Raw genomic sequence first — 23,555 nt, 5'->3', positions numbered from 1 at the left:
GGGTGGGGGGCAATCTTTAGTGTAACTCCACTCCTGGGATCCTGGGGCTGGGTCCCTACCCCTCCTCCAAGCCCTGGAGGGCCCTCCAGCCTCATTCCCCACATGCCTAACCTGGGGATGGGAAGAGGGTGGGGTGGGATGGCCGATGGAGAGCAGCTGGGAGCTCAGAGAGAAGGGGCAAGGACGGGGGGGGGGGGGGGGGGGGGGGGGGGGGAACTGGAAGAAAGTGTCACCCAGCCCGGGGGGGGGAGGACTTCACTTTAGAGGGACTGAAAAAGCCCAGATGTAAGAGAGGTAGACATGGAAAATGAGGCAGAGACAGAGAGAAACAAAGTCACAGAAACTGAGGCAGAGGAAAGGTGAAATAGAGAGGAGATAGAAACTGAGAGGTGAATAGAGAAACTGAGATGGAGAGGCCAAGGCTAAGACTGTGAGAGGAACGAAGGGGAAAAAACCAGGGAAATTGAAAAAGAGAGAGGGGAGAGAGGGAGAGCCTAAGAGACAAGCTGAGCCTGAAATGAGAGAGAGAGAGAGAGAGAGAGAGCGAGGAAGAGACTGACAGAGGGCACAGGACAGGGAGATGAAGAGAGACAAAACGTCTGGAAAACAGAGATGGGGGGGTTGGAGAAAGAGACAAGGAGAAAGAGGAGAGGCAGAGAGATTGCAAGAGGGAGAGAAATCAAGACTGAGAGGGAGTCTGAAGGAAGAAGACACAGACTAAACGGAGAAGGAGGAAGAGAGGGAGCAGGAGAAGGAAAACGGAGAGCCAGCGTGGGGGGCTTCTGGCAGGGAGGTGAGAGGGCGTGGAAGGGCAGTGGTGTGCCTGCACCCTCCCCGGACCCCACTCTGATCCTCTGCCCCAGTCCCAGGGCCTCTTCCCTGACCCCAAGCAAGATGGAACTGGGTATGCCCCCTCTCATACTATGGACAAAGTGAACTCCTGGCTCCCACCTCCTTCGGGGACTTGCTGGCATCCCCCAGAGGGCTGTGTTCCTAGAGGGGCTGGGACGGCAGCAGAGGAGAGGGCACCTCCTGGGGTCTGCCACCTTCTCCCAGGAGTGCCCGGCTACTGGGCGTCGAGGATCACCAAGCGCCAGGCAAGCTGGCACGGTGCTCCTTTTCCCAAAACGCCCCCGCTCCAAACCCGGAGGCTGCCTGGCCTGGGCAGGGGAGAGGCCCGGCCCGGCCGTCCGCCCCCGCCACCGGCCGTCGAGGAGCTGAGTGGCTCTGTCCTCAGGGAATCGCATCACTCCAGCTCACCGTGGGTGACGCCAGGTCAAGATGCTTGGGTCGCAGGAGGAAAAGGAGGAGCTGGACCCGGAGCCCGAAGAGAAGAAAAGGGGAAGACCACGGCTGGAGATAAAGGGCCAGCGGAGGCAGACGCCCAGAAGTCGGTAGGACCGGAGAGCCCGGCCCCAGCCCAGCGTCTCCGGGAGCCTGGGACCCACAGCGCGGAGGAGAGCTCAGAAGCAGCGCGGAGGAGAGCGCAGAAGCCGCCCAGAGTGCAGAGTCCACCATGCGCGGGTCCCCGGCCGCGGGGCCGGTCTACACCCCCGCCTGGGTGGCGTGGCCCGGGCGGGTCCGCTGCTGCTCCGTCGGGGGGGCGGGCGTCGGGCCGGGGGCACGCGGGACCGGGGACTGCGGCGAGCCCGCGGCCACGGCAAAGTTTCCACTCTGCGCGCCGCGCTGGCCCCCGGGCGCGGGAGCCGCCCACTGCCCCCCCGCGCTCGCCCCGCTCCCAGGCGCGCGCCGGGTATATAACGCACCCCTGCAGGGCCGGTTCCAGGCCGCTAGCCACGCAGTGGACGCCGGGGAGTGCTGCCCAGCGTCCGGGAGCCAGCCCGCCACCCCCTGCGCCCCCGCCTCCCCGACGGGCGCCCCCTGCTGTGGCCGCCGCCGCTGCCCCGCCTCCGAGGCCACCATGAAGAAGGAGGTGTGCTCCGTGGCCTTCTTCAAGGCCGTGTTTGCCGAATTCCTGGCCACTCTCATCTTCGTCTTCTTCGGCCTCGGCTCAGCCCTCCAGTGGCCGTCGGCGCTGCCCAGCATCCTGCAGATCTCGATGGCTTTTGGCTTGGCCATAGGCACCCTGGCCCAGGCTCTGGGGCCGGTGAGCGGAGGCCACATCAACCCCGCCATCACACTGGCCCTCTTTGTGGGCAACCAGATCTCCCTGCTCCGGGCTCTCTTCTACGTGGTGGCCCAGCTGGTGGGCGCCATTGCTGGGGCGGCCATCCTCTACGGGCTGGCGCCGCGCAATGCCCGGGGCAATCTGGCCGTCAACTCGGTGAGTGCTCACGGGGCTGAGGGTGGGACAGGGACCCTGGGGTGGGCTCCGGACCAGGCCACCGTACCCCATCTCAAGATTGGGTGTCACAGAGTGGGCCAGTGCACTCCCTTACCAGGAAGGCAGCAGCCCTCTAAGGCAAGGAAGATGAGTCTCCAGGCTGGCATGTGCCCCTACCCCCCTCCCTAGTTCATACCCGCCTCCTCTGCCCTCTCAGCTCCTGCTGCACCATCCTGGCCTCTCTCTTGGTGCCTACTCCCCCCCCGCCCCCCCCCCCCCCCCCACGCTTTCTTGCCCAAAACTTCTGCCTTTTCTCTTGTCTCATCTCTGAGTTCTGCCTTCCTCCTGGGCCCCTCACAGCTCCTGTCGGCTCCTCAGTGGAGTGGTTTCATGTAACCATCAGAGAGAAATGGGTTGTAATCCTGGCTTCAGATGACTCTGGCCTCTCTGGGTCTCATTTTTCTCAGCCATTATGTGGGGATGGTCGTAACCTACCACAGCAGGTGTCAAGGGGATTCCATTTAGAAACCATGCATGTGACCCCCGCCTAGAGCAGAACCAATGCGTAGGGTCTCTGTAGCTTCCTGCTCCTGGCCCCTTGCTGCCTCCTCCTCCTGAAGCCCCAGATTCAGCCCCCATGTCCCATGCAAACTGGGTTCATTAATCAAACACAGAGGAGGATTTTCTCGGCCATTGTCAAGCCGTGAGTCAGCCCCACCGGAGAGACGAGTTTGAAGTTGGCACTGGCAGCAAGTCAGGCACGGGCGGGAGGCAGGCTGGGGCAAACTGGGGTTTGCAGTAGGCAAACTGGGCATTGCCCACAGGAGAGAGGATGAATGCCAGCTTGTGGGGGTTGGGGACTGGGCAGAACCGTTGACAGGACTGTGTCCAGGAAAAGTTGCCCTCATGCTCTGCCCTTTTGCGATAGGCCTGAGCTCCAAGCTTTGTGTACACTGTGAAGTATGTAATCATTTCAGCAAACGACCTCCCTGATGTGACGTACTCAGGGCTGGGCTTCCAGGTGTCCTTAGAGGCCCAAAGCCCCAGGCCCCTAAGCCCCTGGCCATAGAGCCAGAAGGCAGAGGGCCAACCCATTCTCCCCTTGCAGCTCAACAGCAACACGACGCCAGGCCAGGCCATGGTGGTGGAGCTGATCCTGACCTTCCAGCTGGCGCTCTGCATCTTCTCCTCCACCGACTCCCGCCGCACCAGCCCTGTGGGCTCCCCGGCCCTGTCCATCGGCCTGTCCGTCACACTGGGCCACCTTGTGGGGGTGAGCGGTGCTGCCACACAGCTTGGGTGGGGAGCCCCCTCAGGGCAAATAATGGGGCCCTGGAGCAGCACCCCTGCTGACCATTGAGCCCCAAAGTTAAGACCTGGAGTAGGGCTGCTATACTCTGGCCAGACTTGATCCCCCAAAACCTTCTCTAGCTTGAGGAAGGTTGGGAGTAAGTGGGAGCTGGGGTGAGGGCAGGTAAGCAAGCCCAAGCTCAGGACAGAGAAGAGAGGAGGGGTGAGTCGGGACGTGTGGGAGGAAAGGTCACCAGCCTAGGAATCAGGAGACTTGAGTTGGAGACCTGTGTGAGCCCTTGAACTGCTGGGTGACCCAGCGAGAGCCCAGGGCCCTGTGGGAGTGGATAAGCACGTTGCCCTCCTCACCTCCCTCTTTCTGTCCAGATCCACTTCACCGGCTGCTCCATGAACCCAGCCCGCTCTTTCGGCCCCGCGGTGATCATGAAGCGGTTCAGCTCCGCGCACTGGGTGAGTCTGGGCCCTCGCCTGGCTCCCTGGCAATGAGGGCCTAGAAACCCTGCCGTGGCAGCCAAGAGCTAACTGGACTTTCTGGAGGCTGTGGACCCAGACCTTGAGAGTAGGCCCCAGGAGTGGTGGCTGGAGAGAGAAGCGGACACAGTAGGAGACAGGATGAAGCCAGAACAAGGGCAGGGGTTCATTTATGTGGCCTGAGCCCCTGGGAACAGAGGACCCTACTCGGGGGTTGGGGAGGATCATGTGTATCTGTCCCTCTAAGGAAAGGGATCTATACCTCTGTGTTGATCTCCTCTGAGGATTTGTCTCTGTCCCTCTGGGGTCTGTGTGTCTGTCCTCTCTGACGTTTTATTTATCTTTACCCATTGAGGGGGTTTGGAGCGTCTTCCTTCATGTGGGTCTGTCCCTCTGGGCAATCTGTCTGTCACCTCCTAGAGTCTGTCTGTATCTCTCTGTGGAAGGGAGAGGAGTTCTGTTTGTCTCTGAGGATCTATATGTCTGTTCCCTCTGAAGGTGCGTTTGTCTTTCTTTAGGGTAAAGTTGGAGGAGCTCTGTCCCTCTGGGGATCTGGGTGTCTGTGGTCCATGTCCCTGTCATTGGGGAGTGGGGTGGCAGTATATCTGTCCCTGAGGTGGGAGGAAGTCTTTCCCTCTGGAGGTCTGGAAGTTTGTATGTCCATCTCCTCTGAGGGTCCACGGGTCTGTCCTCTGGAGGGGGGAGGTCTTGGTCTGTGAGGCCTGGGGCTCAGCCGGCTGATGCTGTTCTGTCTCCACCAGGTCTTCTGGGTGGGGCCCATCGTGGGGGCTGCCCTGGCTGCCATCCTATACTTCTACCTGCTCTTCCCCAACTCGTTGAGCCTGAGTGAGCGTGTGGCCATCGTCAAGGGCACGTATGAGCCTGAGGAGGATTGGGAGGAGCAGCGGGAGGAGCGGAAGAAGACCATGGAGCTGACCGCTCACTGACCAGTGTCAGGCAGAGGCCAGCTCCTCAGCCCCTGAACCGCAGGGGAAAAAAGAAAAAAATATGACAGCAAAGCTTCCTTACCCCACAGTTGGGTCCTCTGGGCTGGGGAGGAGGTGCTGGTTCCCCAGGCTACACAGTTAGAGATGGGAGCAGGAACCCATGATGGTACTCTTGGGGTGGGAGCTAGGGGCTGGAATCTGGTGGGGAGGGGTCTCTCTGGGACAAGGCAGACAGCTGCCATGAGGTCAGACCTTAGAGACTGTGAACCTAAGCCCGCAGGCTGCCCCAGGACCAAGCCAGGAAGGGGTGGCCTGCATTCTGCATCGCCCCACCCTTCCCAGCCCCTCCTCAAGAACCAGAGGGATCCCAGGCCCTAAGACAGCAGAGGCTGACCCTCCCCAGAGCTCCTTAGGAGGGAGACGGACTGGTTCATTAAATGCTGCCTTATTTATGTCTGGTCAAGGATGCATGGAGTAGAGCTGCCGGTGTTTGGGGTGGAGGCTTCCCAATAAACCACTGACATTCATGCTTGGCCTCGTCTCTCCCCAGAAACCTCTCCTTGGGACACTCTGGCACATCGCCTCTCCTCTTTGTCATCCCACACCCTCCCCCATGGTCTCCACAGTCCTCTGTGGAAAGACAGGGAAGCTGAGGCCAGGGAAGGGGGTGGGGAGAGAGAGGGGAGACCTATAGCTCTAGAGTTCTAATATAGGAATAGAGCCAGAGGTTAGGAGTGGGCAGTGGGAGCAGAGAAGGAGGGGGCCTCACTGAGTCACTTGCCTGCTTGCCCCTCCCACCTCAGCTATGTCAAGTCCCTGCCACTTGAGGAGGGCCTGGCACCAGTGCCAGGGTGTGCCAGGCAGGGTGGAGGTGAAGTGAACCAGCTAGCAGCCCCTTGAGATGCCAAGGGGGTGACCTGCCAGGTCTGTCATCGGGGACGAGGCACAGCCCAGGACTCCCCTCTCTGCACTGTGATGTTCCAAAAAGGTGCCCTGTTGGGAGCCTGTGCTGAGAGGGACCAACCCCCTGCTCCCCCCACCCCCCACATACACACACACATCCCCAGAAGCGACACCTGGCCCAGCGGCCCTGCTCCTTTTAGGTCTCTTCTCCCCTGCCTCTGCCGGCCAGTGTTCCGCCTTCTTCCCCTCTGGGCCTGTAGCTCTGCCTTCACCTGCTCTTGTCCCCTTGCCACTGACATTCCTCAGGAAACCTCCTTAACTCGCCAGGCCTCCATCTCTTGAGCTATAAAATGAGGATAGAAAATGCTTCCTTCACAGGGTTGTTGTGGGGATCGGAGGAGGTGAGGGAGTGCGATTCCTGGGACCAGTCTGCTCTCTATGGGGAAAAGGGCGGAAGTCATCATGAGCAGCTCAGGACACAGCCCTGTGTCATAGTTAAGGAGCCTGGCTTGGAACCGGATAACCCAAGGTCAAATCTTGCTGTGCAACTTTGGGTAACATAAGCTCTCTGAGCTTTAATGACCTCATCTGTAAAATGGGGATACTTGTACCCACCTCCTGGGTTGTTGTGAGGATAAAATGAGACAGTGGGTGGAAGTAAAACCCTTGTGCAAGCAGGGCCAGGCGCCTCAGAATGAGTGCTCAATAAACTAATAGTGTGAGAAAAATAACCAGCATGTGCACATGGGGGACCCCAGCCACACCCCAGTTCTGGGCCTCTGCTCTCCTGAGAGTGTTTGAACCTGAGCTCCCGCTTCTCCTAAGTATGGGAACCTCTCCTGGTGGTCTTCAGCTATGCCTCACAAGACGAGGGGTCAGGAGATGGACTGAGAAGGGGTGGAGAAGCTACACACCCTGGGGGACAGGGTCAGCACCAGGGGCTGCGGGGGAGCAGGGGCCGACTCCCTAGCCTTCCCCAGACTCGCATCTAGCATCTGTAATGGCAGCTGCCACCACCCCTGCCCTGCCCGCCTACTGGGCTTACAGGGAAACCCTAGGGGCAGTGTGTGTGAGACCCTCAGGGCTCCACCCGCTGCCACCGCCCCCACCCCCTCCACCCGCTCCACCGCCCCCCCACCCACCCCCGGCCGCCAGGGCCAGCTCCGACCAGCAGGGGGGGACCTCGTCCGCCGAATCCACCGCCGCTGCGCTTCCTCTTCCCCGAGACCTGCGGCTGGACTCTAGCCAGATGGGGCGTGGGGCGGAGGACGCGGGGAGCTTGCAGGCCAGCGACCCCCAGTCCACCCCACGCCCCTCTCTGGGAGGGGGTGCAGAAGAGACCTCAGTCTCCAGAAGACTCAGGTACAGGCACAGCCATGACTGGAAGCCTGGCCTCTCCCCCCAGCCAAGCACCTGGCGTTTCCTTTCTCTGACACGCGCCAAGGGGGAACGGGGGGCCTAGGAGAGACACACCCTCGGCCTGGGGGTGCGGGTGAGGATGGGCAGGCAGGCAGAGGGCCGGCCAGAGAGCCGGCCAGAGGGCGAGGGTCCACCTCAGGCTGTGGGCTGACAGGTAGGGCTGCTGGGCCGGCAGAGGGCGCTGTGCCCCTTGGAATCTGATCTTCACACGCGCTCGGTCCGGCTCACAAAGACCCGCGCGCACAGCAGTGCGCACACACTAAGCCTGCACGTCTATACTGACCTTTGTGTACCCGAAGGGCTGCGTCTTCTCGGCATAGACTGCTCCCTCCGTGTGAGCGCAGAGCCACGTCAACCCTCCCTCCCCACCCCGTTCTCCCTCAAAGGGCTGCTGGGGACCAGACCTAAAAGGCTGGCTCCAGGTGCTCTCGGAGAGGCACGCGTGCGCCTCACCTACAAGCACACGGGTGCTGACACCCTCTGACCCTCTGCTCCACCTGAAGACCGAACCCAGGAAGAGCTTTGATTGTTCCATAGGAGAATTCCTCCTCTTCTCCCCCTTTGCCCAGGGGCTGCCAGTTTTCACCACATGATGGAGAGATGGAGGAGGCCTGGGGTAAAGGCAGGGAAGAGAGGAGGGTTGGCTGTCTAGAGGGATTGGCAGGAGGAGCGTTTCTGGGAGGGTCAGCTCTCTCTGCCCCTCTCTGAGCCGCAGCCTCCACCTCCTCAGGTGTGGATGAGGATATCAGACCTCCTTACCCTTCCACTTTCTATGGGGATGAGTGAGGGGATGTAAGGGAAACTGACTTGAATCCTTCCCTTTCTGTCATGGTTTTGTTGTCCTCCTCTTCTCTCCCAGTTCCTTCTCCTTCCCCTCCCTCTTGTTCCCCCTCCCTTCCCCAAGCCCTGAGAGGACCTCAGTCAGAGCTCACATTGCCCCTGGTGCACACGCACATGCGCACACACACACCGCCTCATGGAGATGCCCACCCCAGTAGTCTGGGGAGCCCAGAGACAGGCCTCTGGGAGGTTAGGAGCACACAGCCAGCTGACAGGCAGCTGTAGGCAGCCAGGTGTGGGGGCTTGGCCAAAGGCCTCTGAGCATTGGACTTGAAAAAAGTGTGGCACTAGAGCCTAGGACTGCTGGGTCCAGGGAGGTGACGGGTGGAGCTGAAGCAAGGCCCAGCCAATTCCCACCTGGCCTCAGGAGGTGAAGGACCTCATCCCACATCAGGCAGGGCCTCAGGACGCTCTGCTCCAGGCCCACTGGAGACAAGGGCTGTCGCTGTGCTTAGTGGTCTCAGCCTCCCAGGCCCAGAGCACGTGCCACAAGTGCTGCTTGACCTAGAGCTGCCACAGCAACTAGGACCCTTCCTGCCCCAGCCCAGGCCTCACAGCTGTCTCACTGGAGAGGGGAGGGGAATGGCAATTCTAACAACCAACATTTTCTGACTCAGAGGCACCACCCCAGGTATCAGCACATATGCTCTAACAACACGTGGGGAAGTGGGAATGATCATCTCCATTTCATAAGTGGGGAAACTGAGGCCACAGAAGTTAAGCACTGGCCAGGGGAGCAGTATATACACAGCAGTGTTCAAATGCTTTCTCTTGTATTGTCTGATCAAAGGCTCTCAACAGAGAGGCATCACTGTTGTTTGGTGCCTGGTGTACAGGTGCAGAAACTGAGGCTAGATCACATGTAGGGACTGGTAAGTGTCTGTCCCAAAGCCCTCTATAAGCCCTCTGATCTGAGGGGCGGGAAGGAGAGAGATGCCCTTGAGTTTCCCTAGGACGACCCCTAAGCAGGGAACCCACAGTGCCAGGGAGGAATGTCACCCACACTGCCCCCACAGTCACATTGCTTCATTCCTTGAGCATCTATTGAAAGACTCCTTTATGCCAGCCAAGCACGGGAGTCTGCGCTGGAACAGTGGAGGCACTGAGGAGGCCGAAGCCAGAAGAGCTGCTGGCTTTGCTTGAGCCCAACTCTACGAAGCTTGCCCTGATTCTGCTGGAGAGGAAAATCAGGACAGGCTTCTTAGAGGAACCAGACTTGAGCAAAGTCTTGAAAGAGAGACAAAGAGGAAAGTCATTCCAAACCCATGGTCTCTCCACTACCGCATGATTTCCCAGGCATGTTATAAAGAAGAAACCAGGAGAGAGAGGGGTGAAAAGCACAGTTGAGACTGGGAACGGCCAAGAGATGGCCCTGGGAACTCAAAAAGCACAGAGCCGGGCCATTGACTCAGACACAGGAGAAGGGCTGCCTCTTCTTCAGGCCAGAGGGAACTGGGGAGGGCATGGGGCAGCTGCAGGTGAGTTTGTGACTGGGGAGGAAGGATGGGAAGAAGTCTTCCCTGCTGGTTTTGCTTTCTAGGTGGGACAGGAGGCAAGGTGATCTGCTGGAAGAAAGCCAGAGTGAGTAGGGTACTTGCAGAGGGTGGGGAAGGTTTGAAGTAGGCCTTAGAATCTGGGGAGAGAGTCGACTGGGGGGTGTAAGGATGCTGAGCAGAGCCGCCGCCCCTGCTGGGGCCGGAGACCGTGGACTTATGGCAGCAGTCTGCATGGCTGGGCGAGTTTCTCCAGCAGTGCTCAACAGCACAGATGAGGGGTGGAGGGGTGTGGAGGAGAATGAGAATGGACAGATGTGGCGGGTGGGGTGGAGAGAGCAGGGAACTGCGACAGGGGGCACTGAGGTGAGATGTTAGGGGATCTGGCTGGAGAGGGAAGAGTGAAGCCAGGGTAGCTGGAAGAACCGAAAGGGGATGGGGAAGGGATTTGACTGAGACTGAGACAAAAGAGGGTGGATGCAGAGCCTGTGATCAGAGCTGGATGTCTCACTTGAAGATGTCAGAGGGCCTAGTCCAGGTGAGGGCGAGTAAGAATAGCCAGCTGAAATGAAGCAGACATGAAAGTCACCTGCCTCCAACAGGTCAAAGAGCTACTCACTCATTCACTCATTCAACAAATATTCATTAAGCACCTACTATGGCCAATTCCTGTGCAAAATACACGTAGGGATGAACAAAACTTGGTTCCTTCCCCCTATGGGGCTCACTGCCTCATCGGGGAGACAGATTCACACCATGACACATTATATGGTGACTGTACTGTACGAAAACACCCAGGTGTGGCGGGAGCACACAGAGGGGGCCTCACCCAGGAAAAGACGAGGTGACAGCAAAGCTGAGTCTTAGGGATGGGTTAGGAGTTACCCAAGCAAAGGACATGGGAAGGGCTCTCCAAGGAGAGGAGAGAGCATTCTCTCAAGGAGAGACCAGCATAGAGTGTTCCAGAACCACTGGCCACTTGGTGAGGCCGGAGGGTAAAGGACAAGGCAAGGAGTACAGAGAAGAGAGATAAGAGGAACAGGATCCCAGAGGGCCAGGCAGAGAGCTCACAGAGGAGACAGGACGCTTTGAAGGGATTTTAGCGGAGGAGCGGCAGGATCAGATTTGCATTTTAGAAAGATCACTGGGCTGCTGCGTGGATAATTGATTGGAGCGGAGCAAGGGAGCAGACGGAGAGAGTGGTTAAAGGCTGCAGGGCAGAGGGGTGGCAAGAAGAGGGCACAGCCAAAAGATATTTAGGATTCAAAATCTGCAGGACTTGATCCCTTTGCTGGATGGGGGCAGGGAGGAAAGAAGGGTCCAGGATGCCTCCCAGGTGCCATCAGCTGAGCTGGAGAAAACAGGAGTGCATTTGGGGGTGCGAGGAGACATGAGGATCTCATTTTGAGACAGGTTATGTGTGAGGAGCCCGAGGACAAGCAGGGGACATCCACTGGGCAGGAGGATACGGCCAGGGGTGAGAACAGGGCACCCAGATGTGATTAAGAGGTGAAGACTATTATTTTAACAACAAGGCAGGTTCTTCTTTGGGAGGGAGCTCCTTAGTTTGAGAAAATAGCTTGATACGCTGCTGGGAGTTAAAGGGCAGAGCCTGGAGGGAGTGGGGGCAGTGACTTCAGGGCAGCATAGCCGCAGAAATGGTTAAGCTGCCCTGAGTGAGACATGGAAGGAACTGTTTTGGCCCCGGAGAAGGAGGAGAGCAGAGAATGGAGTGGAGAGGGGGTGAGAAGGGAGGAGGAGGACAGGAAGAAGTGGGTGAAGGGCCAGTGGAAATTCCCAGCTGGCAGAAGTGCCCACTGCCACGTGTGCCATCTGACTAGCTGTGGCGTAAACCCCTCCTCCGTGTGCCCCCTCTGCTCCACGCAGGCCCATGACCTTAGTAAAGTTGACTCTATTCCCATCTGCTTTCTGGGAGTGGGGTTTTAGGTGGGAATGGGGGAGGCGGCTTCAGTGCACATCTGGGCTTACGGGGCACAGAATAGTATGAGCACATTTGGAGGCAGAGCCTACAGGCAGAGGGGGCCAGGAGCCCCCCAGAAATGTACAGGACCCCCCGAAGCAGGCCTTGGACTTAGGGTATCTAAGTGATCTTGCTCTACCTAAGCTGACACTGGGGATGTGAGGGCTCTGGAATCCCACGCCCACCACTACTCCCGTGCCTGCGGCCCCCAGGCTGGGCCTCTGCGCACAGCAAAGTTAGGCCTATCCAGCTTGGAAACCTGAAAGGTTCCAGCTCAGCGCCCACCTGGGGGACCGCCCTCCTCCCCTAGCTGTCAGGTGAGCTCAGGGTGGAACAGGCATGTGAGCACCACTCCTCATGCCACCGCAACACCTCCCACCCACCGAGATACACATAACCCCCTCATCCCACTCCCTGGCAGTCTGACCAGCACAGTCCTTGGGGCAGCAGCATGGTGGACGAGCTACAGGTTGGGGCCAGAGAAGCCTCTAGGCAGTAAGACGGCCAGAGCAGGCCAGAGAGAAGAGACCAGAGGAGACAGAGGAGATCAGAGGCAGGAGAAGCAGAGAGAGGTCCTGGGAGCAAAGGAGGCAACAGCTGGGTACCAGGACCTGGACACAATGGAGCCAGGCAGATGCTGCTTGCCCAAGATGCTGCCGTGCCGGTTCTGGACGGCCATCAGCAAGGCGCTGTTTGCTGAGTTCCTGGCCACAGGGCTCTACGTGTTCTTTGGCGTGGGCTCAGCTCTGCGCTGGCCCTCAGCACTTCCCTCAGTGCTGCAGGTCGCCATCACCATCAACATGGCCACGGCCATGGCTGTGCAGGTCACTTGGAAGGTCAGCGGGGCCCACGTCAACCCTGCTGTGACGCTGGCTTTCCTCGTGGGCTCCCAGATCTCCCTGCCCCGTGCTGTGGCCTATGTGGCTGCCCAGCTGGCTGGAGCCACAGTGGGAGCTGCTCTGCTTTATGGGGTAACGCCATGGGATATCCGAGAGACCCTTGGGGTCAACATGGTAGGTGTGGGGAGGGGTATGGGGGAGGTCCAGGAGGGGGTGTCTAAACAGGTGGTAAGGGTGGAGTGCCAAGCCTGAGGAGAGGGGACAGGGAGGTAACAACTTGGCCACATGCTCCACACCTGCTCTGGGCTGGGCCCTGGGACCCAGGGGAGCAAGACTGTGGCCTCAGTGCAGGAGGAGAAGGAATGGGACTAGGACCTAGTGTGAGGACCAGGTGGGGCAGGGAGAAGCCACACTAAGGGGCACAAATTGGAGGAGGCCCAGGCATTTAAGGGTCATGGCAGCCAGGGAGGGCTGGGGCTGTGAGTAGTGGCAGGAACCCTGCGCACACTTCATCTTCTCCCTGTGGTCGTCCCTTCCCAGCACCCTGAGGCCTCTCTCACCGCACTCCCCAGATTCCCTGTATCATCTATGTTCCACCTGCTTCCTCAAGTCTCCTCCTTCCGCTGTGACCCACGGTCTCCTCCCAGACTATTGGCAAACATGCACTCCAGCCTCTCCAAGCCTTCCCTTTCCCACCAGTCCTGTGCCTCGGCCTCCCCTCTGAATCACTGGCCCCAGCCAACCAGGGGGGTGGGAGGGGTGCCACTCACTTCTGCAGGGAGCAAGTGGGCTGACCCAAACCCCACCACACAGCTCTCCCCAGTCCATCATCTCCTTAAGACTCGGAACTGGCACTGGTGAGATGTCACCCCCTCACAGTGAGGAAATGAGGCGCAGGGGGTCACCATCCCCTGGCAGAGCCTCCATTGGCTCCAGTGTAACCCCCTCTCCCAGGTCCGGGACAGCATCTCGACCAGCCAAGCGGTGGCAGTGGAGGTGGTTCTGACCCTGCAGATGGTGCTCTGTGTCTTTGCTTCCACGGACAGCCGTCAGGCCTCAGGCTCCCCGGCCACCGTGATTGCAGCCTCTATGGCAGTGGGCCACCTCATTGGGGTAAGAGGCAAAGAGGACACTGTGCACTCACTGGTCCCTCCCTGGGGAGGCTACTGGGGCCCTGAAGGCCAGCAAGTACCTCCTCTGAGCCCTCATACCTTGGGGCTGGAGCTGAGGCTGTGCCCCACACTCCAGGCCCAGGATATGTGCTGCAGAGGCTGAGGCTGGGGCCAGGGCTCTGAGCCAGGGCAGAGGGGACCATCCCCTCCCAGGCCTGCCTTAAGTCTCCTCACACCCTGAACTTGCACTTGCTCCCCAGATCTACTTCACCGGCTGCTCCATGAACCCAGCCCGCTCCTTTGGTCCTGCCGTCATCGTGGGGAAATTCACAGTCCACTGGGTGAGACCCCCTGCTGGCAGCCCTGGGGAAGGGAGAGGTCCAAGTAGCGGGTAGGGACTGTGGCTTTCACTCAGTGGGGAGACCAGTCCCTCTACCACAGACCATCTGACCCCCAGTGGAGGTTTCCCTCAGCTCAGAAGACCAGGCCAAGTACCCTGGCTGGTGCTTCCTTTTTCTGCAGTTTCAATAGCCCAGGGTACCAGTGGACTGACCAAGGTGGGAGCAGCAGCCTTGGCCCAGACCTCGAGTCCTGACTGTTTCCTTATTCACTTTCTCCAGCTGGACCAATTTCTAAACTTGGATAAAGAAAAAGACCAACAAAAATAGACACACACACACCAGCAGAGACAGGAAGAGCACTAGGCAGGGCTCCTGGCTGGAGCAGGGGAGGTGAGAGGAGGGAGGCAGGAATGGTGAGGAGACCAGGCCTGCCCCGAGGGAAACAAGGTCCCCTCGCCTGCATGAACTCGGGGGACAGGACTCATGCTTCTCAAATTTGCCACCTTGCAGGTAGCTCGAGGCTTCCTGGCAGACCAAGTCAACACTAGGGAAGCAGACAGGGGCCCCAAAGCCACCCTATGACCTGAAAGATCACAAGCTCGGTGCCCACTCTCTTTGCCTCCTCAGATCTTCTGGGTGGGACCCCTAACAGGGGCTGTCCTGGCTTCACTGATCTACAACTTTATCCTGTTCCCTGACACCAAGACCCTGGCTCAGCGACTGGCCATCCTCAAGGGCACCGCAGAGGTGGAGAAAGTGGCAGGGGTAGAGCCCCAGAAGAGAGAATCTGAGTCCAATTCAAGGGACACTGAAATGGAGAGTGTGGGTCAGATTGCATAGAACTTGGCCCCCGCCCTCAGGCTTCTGAGAGGAGCCCTGAAGGTGGGTAGCATGCTTTGTATGACCCGACTTCAGGTTTGGGGGGAAGGGCAGGATAATGGGTGGGGGGGTGCTGCTTGCAAGAGGGGAGGGGGAGGCTTGGCCTTTTGTCCTGACGGGGTGGGCAGGGGATGCCAATCCCTATCCTGGCATTACATTTCTAGGTAGTAAGGATGTGCGGAGCAAATCTGTGCAGTTTGCTCCTCCTCCATCTCTTAATGGGAGACAGCAGAGGGAGGCAGGGGAATTCCTGATCGCCCTCCCCTTCTCTCACCCGTCTGGAGACCAGTGGGGTCCTGGGCCTCCGGATCCTCATGTCTTGGAAAAAAGGGAATTGGAGCCCTGATGGCCACTCTGCTTAGAGACAGAGCTATAGGGACGGAGCTCAGGGAACCCCAGCTTCTCACCTCACCCTTGGGGAGGAGGGGCCAGAATTCCCAGAAGAATCAGGCCCTGGAACAGCCTCTGAAGTCCTATGCACCACCAGCACCCCCTGCCCCAGCAAGACTGAGGGGCTTCCTGAGGACAGAGATTGCCCTCCCTATAAATCTTAATCCCTCACTCCTCCAAATGCTCAGGAGAGGACCCCTCCTTGGGAAGAACTGACACAGACAGGAACCTGTTCTCCGGCTGGCAGAGGGGCAGGCTATAGGCAAGGGCAGTTTGGGCCAGAGAGACCTTTGCCCAGGTGGGCTCTCCCCAGATGTTTGCCCACCTTCCACCCCACAGCCCCATTCACAGGAACAATTTTGAGAGGGAAGCCTCCATCCCAGCCCTCAGTCCATGACCTGGGCCAGAAGACATCTCCAGCCTCATTCTCAGCTCTGCCGGGATCCCCCAAAAGCTGTTGAAGAAGTCCCAAGGATGGGTCATTCCAAGGGATGTTAGGAACTTAGGAATGACCCAGGAACCCAAGATTCGCAGTTCCGTGCCTCTGAGGGACTCAAGTCTCAACTGGTTTGTTAATATTTACAAGCCACTGTAAATCTACTCTCCCCATGACTTGTCCTATCTGGATCTCAGCTTCCCAGCTGTACAATGGGCACAGTCCTCTCCCAGGGACTGCTGTGAAAACAAATCAGACATTTGAAAATGTTTTTGGAAGTTAAAATGCTAGAAAACAAAGCCAATAAATGATGATTATTGTTGCTGTTACTGTAATTATTGGGTTTGAATACAATTGCTGTTGGTAATGGGAGGGAGGAGGGAAGAAGGAAAAGAGAGAGATGATTGAGAGGGATGGAAAAGAGAGGAGGTTTTTCTCGTTTCATCTGCTCCACTTACCAGAGGCCCTGCCTCCTCTCCTGGGTCTACTGACCTGGGAGATTTGCGAGCATATGTGGAGGGGGGGTTGGGAAGGGATCCTGGAATGAAGAGACAAGCCAATAAGACAGTTCTTCTCATCTCTATGGTGCCCATCACCATGGTACCCTGAGATGCAGCAACCAAATCCATAAAAACGATAGGTCCTTTTCCATGATGTCTCCAAAGGGGCTAGGGATAGGGGAGGGGCTGCCAAAGTCTTCCAAGGGCAGGGTGACAGGACCCAGCCCGTGACCAGCCCAGGAGCTGAGTCCCCAGGGCTCGTGACCACAGCAGCCATGCTCAGCATCCTGTAATACTGTCAGTGCAAAGTACTATTCACATCTCTCCAAGCTGGGCCCCACTCATCCATCTTCACAATCTCTCGGAGCCCTGGGCTTCTTGTGCCCTTTTACAAGCAGGGCCAGCTGTGTGTGTGTGTGTGTGTGTGTGTAGGATGTGATTGACTTGCTAAAGGTCACCCAGCTCAGTACCACAGCCCCCTAAGGTCTCCCCAGCTCCCAGCTTAGAGTTTTCCAGAATAGAGCTCCAGGGGGCCTGAGACAAGCTGCAGCCGGAGGAAGGAAGCAAGCAGGAACTAGAAGGTTGAAGAGGGCAGGGGGGCTGGCGCTCCTGCGGTAGGCTCTTAAGCTCCTAGACAAATTATCTCCGTGTCTCCGAGCCAAACACATACTGGGTGCTCAATAAAAGTTTGATGAATGAATGACTGAGGCTGGGTGCTGGGGAGGGAGGAGAAGCAGTCATCGATCAAGAGGAGAATTCAGGAGTTACAGCTCCAAATGAGCCAAGATGACGGCAGCTGAGGAGCCTATGCCTACAGGCAGGAGTAGCTGGGAAGAGGGTACCCAGCCAGCCTCATTTGAGACCCCACCCACTACTCCAGATTGTGGACCCTCTGTCCCAGGACCTTCCAGGCCAAGAGGGGAAGGGTGAGTGCCTGAAGAGAAAGCTGGGGGCTATTTTCACAAACAGTTCTTTAAAGCTGTGCTCTGTCAGAATAGACTGGAGCAAGAGGACACGAGCTTCAGGAGAAGAGAGGAATTAGGTTAGAATCTGAAGAGCATCCAAAGTTAGACAGAGGAATGAGTAACCAAAGGTTAGCTTCTCCTTCTCTGGAGCCCTTTAATAGGACAGCCGGCCATCTGTCTAGATGAGAGAAGGGCTGGCCTTCAGGAAGCCAAATCTCAGCGGTTCCAGCCACGGGCAGCGGGCTTCAGAGTCACAGCCCCTGGGCCTGGGGTGGGGGACTGGGCAGGTGGGTGCAAGGGGAGGACAGAGACCCAACCAGGCAGACCCTTGGTGTTCCCTCCCTTCCTCCCGTTTGTCAGGGGAAGTTTTTAATTAATGGTGTGTAATCTGATCTGGCCCTTCTCCCTGCTGAGCACTGCCTTCAATCAGCAGAGCCATCTGCAATTGCAATTCATAATTCTCCCAAAAGGGAGGGGGACTCAGGACGGGTGCCTTGGTGATTAATACAATTAGCCTTTTATGTTGATGATTGTCTTAGCAGGAGCAGATGATGCGAGCACAGAGCTAGGCTGTCGCTTCCCCATTGGCTGGCAGGAAGCCCCTCTCGCTTCCCACCCCCACTGCCACCTCCGGGTGTAAAGAGGACAGGTCTAATCTGGGACCACACTGCGCAAGGGGGAGAGCCCACGAAGGGCTCTGGGACACATTTGGGCTCCTCGGACTGAGGGGAGAGGAGGAACAAGAACATGATCCAGAGACTTTCCCTTTCCAAGGAAAATCACTTTGAGCTAAAGGATTCTGCACCCCAAGGTTAAAAAGGAAAAAGGCTACTAAAGGTAGAACAGCGGTTGAAAAGGTTTAAAGAGTCTAAACAGAGGCTCAGGCACTTATTGGCCGTGTGAACTTGAGCAAGTTTCTTAAGGATCCTAAGCCTCACTTTCTTCATCTAGAAAATGGGGTCTGTTCACAAGGGCCTTGAAGAACTACAGAGGATGGATGTGTTCAGCGCTGCGCCTGACACAGCCAGCTCTCCATCGGTGGCAGCTGTTTTTCCCATCATCGTGGTAGATTGCCATTCCCTCTGCCAATGAGCTCAGCTGCTTCCCCTGCAGTTTCTAACTTGGCCAGGCTCTTACTAAAGAAGGGATTGCTTCCTCCCCATACCCTAGGCTTAGCTTAGCAAAGGAGAGAGACAGAGTATGTGTGTGTGTGTGTGTTGAGGGAGGAGGATCCCAGAGGAAAGAGGAGTCAAGAATCAAACCCAAGAAAGAGAAAGGACCTCGTCAGAGCAGAGAAGTAGAGGATTGCAGTGATCATGGCCAGGAGCTGGTGTGGGGTAGATTCAGGGAATGAGGGTAAGGAGGCTGGGAGGGTATAAAGGGGTGAAAAGAAGCAGGGCTTCAAGCATCTGGAATATCATAGAAAAGCTATGTAAACAAAAGAGGAGCAGCCATCAGAGGCTGATGGTTTAAGAGGCAGCACAGAGCAAAATCTGTGACCTCGGATCTATAATGAGGTCAAGCGATCTGGAACAAGCTGATTGCGGTTTTGAAGGGAGACTCCGCTGGCTCAGGAGAGGGGATCACCTCAGTCCCTCTGGGCCCATAGCACTGTTCTCCGTGACCCAGAGCAGCGCGAGAAGAGAGCTCCCTCTCTAGGGAGATGTTAACCTACAGCCAATGCCAGGCCCTGGCAATGTCAGGTGGAAGACATGGGGGGTAGGAGGGAGGGGAGAATTTAGGGGCTAATCAAGATAAAGCAGCCGGCCAAGCGGTGGCCACTGGGGCAGCTGGAGCAGGGGGTCCACATAGCCAAGATCTGTAATCACGTCTCAGGGAGGGGCAGCCACATTGGGGAATGGTCACATGTTTAGTAAAAGCTGCAGAGGGGAGGCATGATTAGTGAGGGGAGCGTATGAGAGCGGGGAGTCCAACGGCACTAATTAATAGGCTGCAGGTAATGGGCAGAAAATGGGAAATGAAAACCTGTTTTGGAGCTCTGGGTCAGTCGGATAAAGGGGCAGTTATCGCCAGAGCTGGGGGTGGAGGAGGCCAGAGACAGAGGCAGGGACCAATAACTACACCCCACTCCATGGACGGGTGGAACAAGACCCAGCCAAGCCAGGGCCCAGCCCACGATCAGAGGAGGCCGGGACAGGAGTCGGGGGCATCGGCTTGTGAAGCACCAGGCTGGAGGTGCTTCCTCCAATGGCCCGGAATATGCTGCCTGGTTGATCCTGAGATCCATGCAGCGTTGATGCCATCACCTCCGAGGCTCTCTGAAGCCTCCTCAGAGCTCCGCGCTCTGCAGCCACCCCCAGCCTGGCACTGAACACACTGCTTCACCTCTCCCCGAACAGGAAGAGCTTCTTCAACAAAATTAGACTTTCAGTCTACTTCTTATCTCAGGGCAGTAGGTTCCTTAACTTGACTATCTGTCCTTCTTCTGTTGGTGCCCAAACCATGGCCTTCCGGTTTCAAGGGAGGAAAGACCTCCTCTGGCATTCTGGAATTGGTGAGGAAATCGGACAAAGGATTGCAATAAACACTCCAACTCCCTGCCCACACAGAAAGTCTCTAACACCTCTACTCTCTTTTGTGTGTGAAAGCACCGAATGCCTCAGCACCACACTGGGATTTCAGAACTCCATCAGACCTGCTGTTATTTTGGTCATAGCCTGGCTGACTCGCAATGGCTTTTTTTTCTCCCTTCTCTGACTCAGGGGTCACATGTAATGTCTGGGGGTCACGACTGGGACAGACTTTGATCTGATCCTACACATTACTTGTCTGCTTCTTCGTGCCAAATGTCCTGGGGCTGAGTTTTGCTTGTCCTACACAGCAGCCTGCCTCAGACCTGGGGCAACCCCCTGCTTTACTCTCTTTTCGACCACAGCTTAGGAGCAGGTTCCCTGGCCTCCACATCCGGCCTAACCAACAGCCTTTCTCCCATGAACAGCTAACACTTCCAACCCAAATAACGTGGATAATAAGATGCACCACTCTTTTATGAGCTACTAAGAAAGAAAAAACCACTGCATTATATATTGTAAGATGCTGTTGATTATAAGATATCCCAATTCTCAGAGACACTTTTTTCCAAACTTCTCAGACATATTAAAAGATATTTTTAAGGGGCCGGCCTGGTGGAGCAGCAGTTAAGTTCGCACGTTCCGCTTCTTGGCGGCCCGGAGTTCGCCGGTTCGGATCCCAGGTGCGGACATGGCACCGATTGGCACACCATGCTGTGGTAGGCGTCCCACATATAAAGCACAGGAAGATGGGCACAATGTTAGCTCAGGGCCAGGCTTCCTCAGCAAAAAGAGGAGGACTGGCAGTAGTTAGCTCAGGGCTAATCTTCCTCAAAAAAAAAAGATATTTTTAAGTGCATCTTACGATCAAGGAAACGATCGTTTCTCCTTCAAATCTAGGCTCTTTAAATCATATTTTAAAGAAAAGAGGAATGGAAGGCCAAAGTGGGGACCTCCCTGTAGGGTCTCAAGTCTTCTTCCTCTAAGGGGGATGGATACCATTGCCATCATGTGTTCTCAATTCCTCTGCACATCTGTTGCTACTCCACTCCTCACAGTGAACACCTCCTCTCAGTGCCAGGGAGCCCACTGAAGAGAACCCCACTCTTTCCACAGAGGGAAAACAAACACAAACCATGCCAAGCCAGGACGACCATTTTTGAGGAGATAATCGCCTAGCACTCCAACGCCATTTATCCAACCACTTCCCACCCTACCAGGTTATCTTCCCCAGAGCCTCCAGGCCAGTGCCATGAGAAGATGCCGAGATTAGCCATTTCCTCCTAATCCGGCTAAGACAGCTCCCTTAAGCTGCCGACTGCAGGCAGTTCCCGTTAAAGCAAAGCAGCTGGAAAGGGCTTAGCCCTTTAATGCCAGCAGCTGTATCTCCACAGTGCGGCTGCTGCGCTGAGGGGCTGGACTCTGTTCAGAAGCACCAGGCGTTTAGCCCCAGTCAGTGTATATTAACCTAGGAGGAGAGAGCAGCCAGCTCCCTGCAAGGAGGGGAGGTGGTTCGTTTAAGCGCCCCACCCGCAGGCTTCGCTCTCCAAAGAGGAAGAAAAATCCCAGCCCCTCGTATCTCCCGCTCTACTAAAATCTACACAAACTGTATCATCTCACAGGCAGAAAGAGCTTTCTCTGTGGCAGGAGCGACTCCATTTTAAAAACTCACCTAAGGACAGAGCCACTTGTCAGTTTTGACAATAAAAAGACTTTAGGCCACTAACCACACGTACTCATTCTCCTCTGAGCTGATGTTTTTCTCTGAGGTCTAAAGTATTCTTCTCCTCCCAGGTGTGCATACATTGGGACACAACAGACTACTTCTTCTTGGAGAGCACTGGGCCTTAGGGTTGATGAGGGAGAAAGCTGAACAGCCCTCAGAAAGCACTGGCACAGAGCAGGCTGCTGAAGAGAGATCACTCAAAGACTTCTTACTCAAAGCCAGATGGTGAACATGAGACGGGGTGAGAGCTAATGCCACTCAGGGGGAAAGCCAATAAGCTAATCCGCTGACACGTTTCTAGAAGCAGGCTGATGGCTTTGGCTCAGAGACTTGCCTGTTCCTGGCTCTGGGCTTCAGAGCACGCAAGATGCACACGGGTGGCCTGAGAACAGACTCCCACCAGGAGCAACCTTACACACTCCCAGCAACTCACCTTCTCCTTCCACACGGGGAGCCCTTCTCGCCAAGCCCAGGTCTTCCAATCTACCAGACAATAACCCCAACCATGAAGACATTCTCCTGTCCCAAATGCTTTTCCCGGCAGTCTGGACCTCCCTGCTCTTTCTGGGTCATCTGTTGAGCATACATAAGCACATACACAGCCCTGTGTGGAACCATCTGTGTACCTAACAATATATTAACAATGCTCCCACAGGCCCCACAATGCTCAAGAAGTCTGAAACAGCAAGCACCACAGCTGACCTCCAGAGTAGGAGGGCTAACTCCCAGATTCTCATACCAGGTAAACTATACATTCATTTGTGGGAATTTGAGCCAAATCACCTCTTAATTTGTCGATTGGGATAACGTCACCTATCCTGCCCACTACACATGGACGTGATGAGACCAAGTAAGATAAACAAAAGTGCTCTGTATATCGTAAACCACCATATTACACTTTCTAAAGGCTTCATGGGGAATCGGTTCTTAATTCCATCTTCACTGATGACCAGAGAAGATATTAACTGGCAAGTGCTTTATTAGAAGTCTAAATATCCTTTTACACGTGTCTGAGCCTAGCACACAGATGGTGTCCAACTGTGTGAGATGTGAGAGTAATGCTGTATAAAAACAATGCAACTAAATGAAGCCTGGTAAGAGTTATAGAGGGAGAAGGTAGACAAAAGGAAAATTCCTGCTTCCAACTCTGAGTCCCCGAAAAGTGGCCTCCTTTCCCATCCCACACGACTGCAGAGGACAAGGCTCCCACACACAAGGTTATTTCTGGTGACGTCAAGCTGTCTTCCGCCTGACTTCATGAATAGAAACCATCAACAAATAGACTCTGAGAACCAGAGTCTAATAAATTACACAACTTAAGGACCTCCTGGCCTGGAGCCTTCACTTATTTACAAAATATACCAGCTACAGAGAGCAAATTTTAAAAAATTACTAAGTTCTTAGGTTAAGTGGCCATTCTCCAAACCCTGTTTATACTAAAAGCACAATGACTAATGTGCCCTGACTCTCCATACTTGAAAGCTTTTCGCACGAGTGGCTGAAACTTGAGTCATGACCAAGACTACCATCAAAGGACATTGATCGAGAACCTAGTGTGTGAGCTGTGCTGACTTGAACACTAAACTCTGTGCCACCCTTGCTTCTCACATCTGGACTATGAGACAGCTCTTTCCCTGCTCATGCTGAGGGTCTAGGAAAAGGTGATGCATGATTAAGCAAACCGCTCAGTATACCAGGCACAGCAGTGGGTCTCCCACGCGCTTTTCCAACAGGAAACTATATACCGTATGTATATGCATATGTATGTGTCTATCTGAAGCTTGAGGTGGGCAGACAGGCCCTACTGTAACAAAACGAAAACAGCAAGCCTGTATCTTTGCTCCCTGCATTCACTCAGCACTCCTTGTCACTTTATGCTGCCCAATAATTTAAGCATGAATTTAAGAATTCAAGACCCCTTTCAATGCCACAGGTTCAATTCATAGCCAAAAATGACTATTTTTGCCACAGTAAATCAATTGAGCACCCTATAGTCCTCCGACAGAAACTCAGAGGCCTTCCTGTCTTCTATTTCTGCAAGCAATGAATTCACCTTCTTAAGGAAGGGGAAATTGTTAAACACCCAGTAATAAATGCAAATTGTTGTTGTTTAATCAAACCATGTAATGCTTGCCCAGTTAAATAAACATCAAACTTAGGAGTCCTACATAGACTGATGGAGGAGAA

At 55.9% G+C, this 23,555-nt stretch overlaps 2 protein-coding genes and 1 long non-coding RNA gene across 5 annotated transcripts in view; 2 read left to right on the top strand and 1 right to left on the bottom strand.

Annotated features, from left to right (window-relative positions):
• The window catches only part of LOC124249313 (uncharacterized), a 2,892-nt gene extending 1,494 nt beyond the window's left edge, over positions 1-1,398 (bottom strand). The window contains exon 1 of the long non-coding RNA XR_006891354.1: positions 1,261-1,398. This is a non-coding gene — a long non-coding RNA (uncharacterized LOC124249313). The remainder of the gene's footprint in view (positions 1-1,260) is intronic.
• Positions 1,375-5,540, top strand: LOC124249288 (aquaporin-5). Its single transcript, XM_046680152.1, has 4 exons — positions 1,375-2,284; positions 3,393-3,557; positions 3,962-4,045; positions 4,828-5,540. Exons 1-4 carry the CDS (start codon positions 1,517-1,519, stop codon positions 5,011-5,013), a joined length of 1,203 nt encoding a protein of 400 aa, XP_046536108.1. The 5' UTR covers positions 1,375-1,516; the 3' UTR covers positions 5,014-5,540.
• Positions 5,541-9,782: 4,242 nt separating this feature from the next.
• Positions 9,783-15,981, top strand: LOC124249297 (aquaporin-6-like). 3 transcript variants are annotated; one of them, XM_046680174.1, is made up of 4 exons: positions 9,783-12,662; positions 13,443-13,601; positions 13,861-13,941; positions 14,452-14,711. In XM_046680174.1, exons 1-4 carry the CDS (start codon positions 12,270-12,272, stop codon positions 14,521-14,523), a joined length of 705 nt encoding a protein of 234 aa, XP_046536130.1. In that variant the 5' UTR covers positions 9,783-12,269; the 3' UTR covers positions 14,524-14,711. The 3 variants fall into 3 exon arrangements, with proteins under 3 accessions (XP_046536130.1, XP_046536137.1, XP_046536120.1); XM_046680181.1 differs by having other exon boundaries at positions 9,784-12,662; positions 14,221-14,711; XM_046680164.1 differs by having other exon boundaries at positions 9,786-12,662; positions 14,569-15,981.
• Positions 15,982-23,555: the final 7,574 nt, after the last annotated feature.

This window comes from Equus quagga, chromosome 1 (assembly GCF_021613505.1).
Source record: "Equus quagga isolate Etosha38 chromosome 1, UCLA_HA_Equagga_1.0, whole genome shotgun sequence".
Taxonomy (NCBI): domain Eukaryota; kingdom Metazoa; phylum Chordata; class Mammalia; order Perissodactyla; family Equidae; genus Equus; species Equus quagga.
Note: the sequence above shows the minus strand (reverse complement) of the source record. Positions and strands in the feature narration are given on the sequence as shown.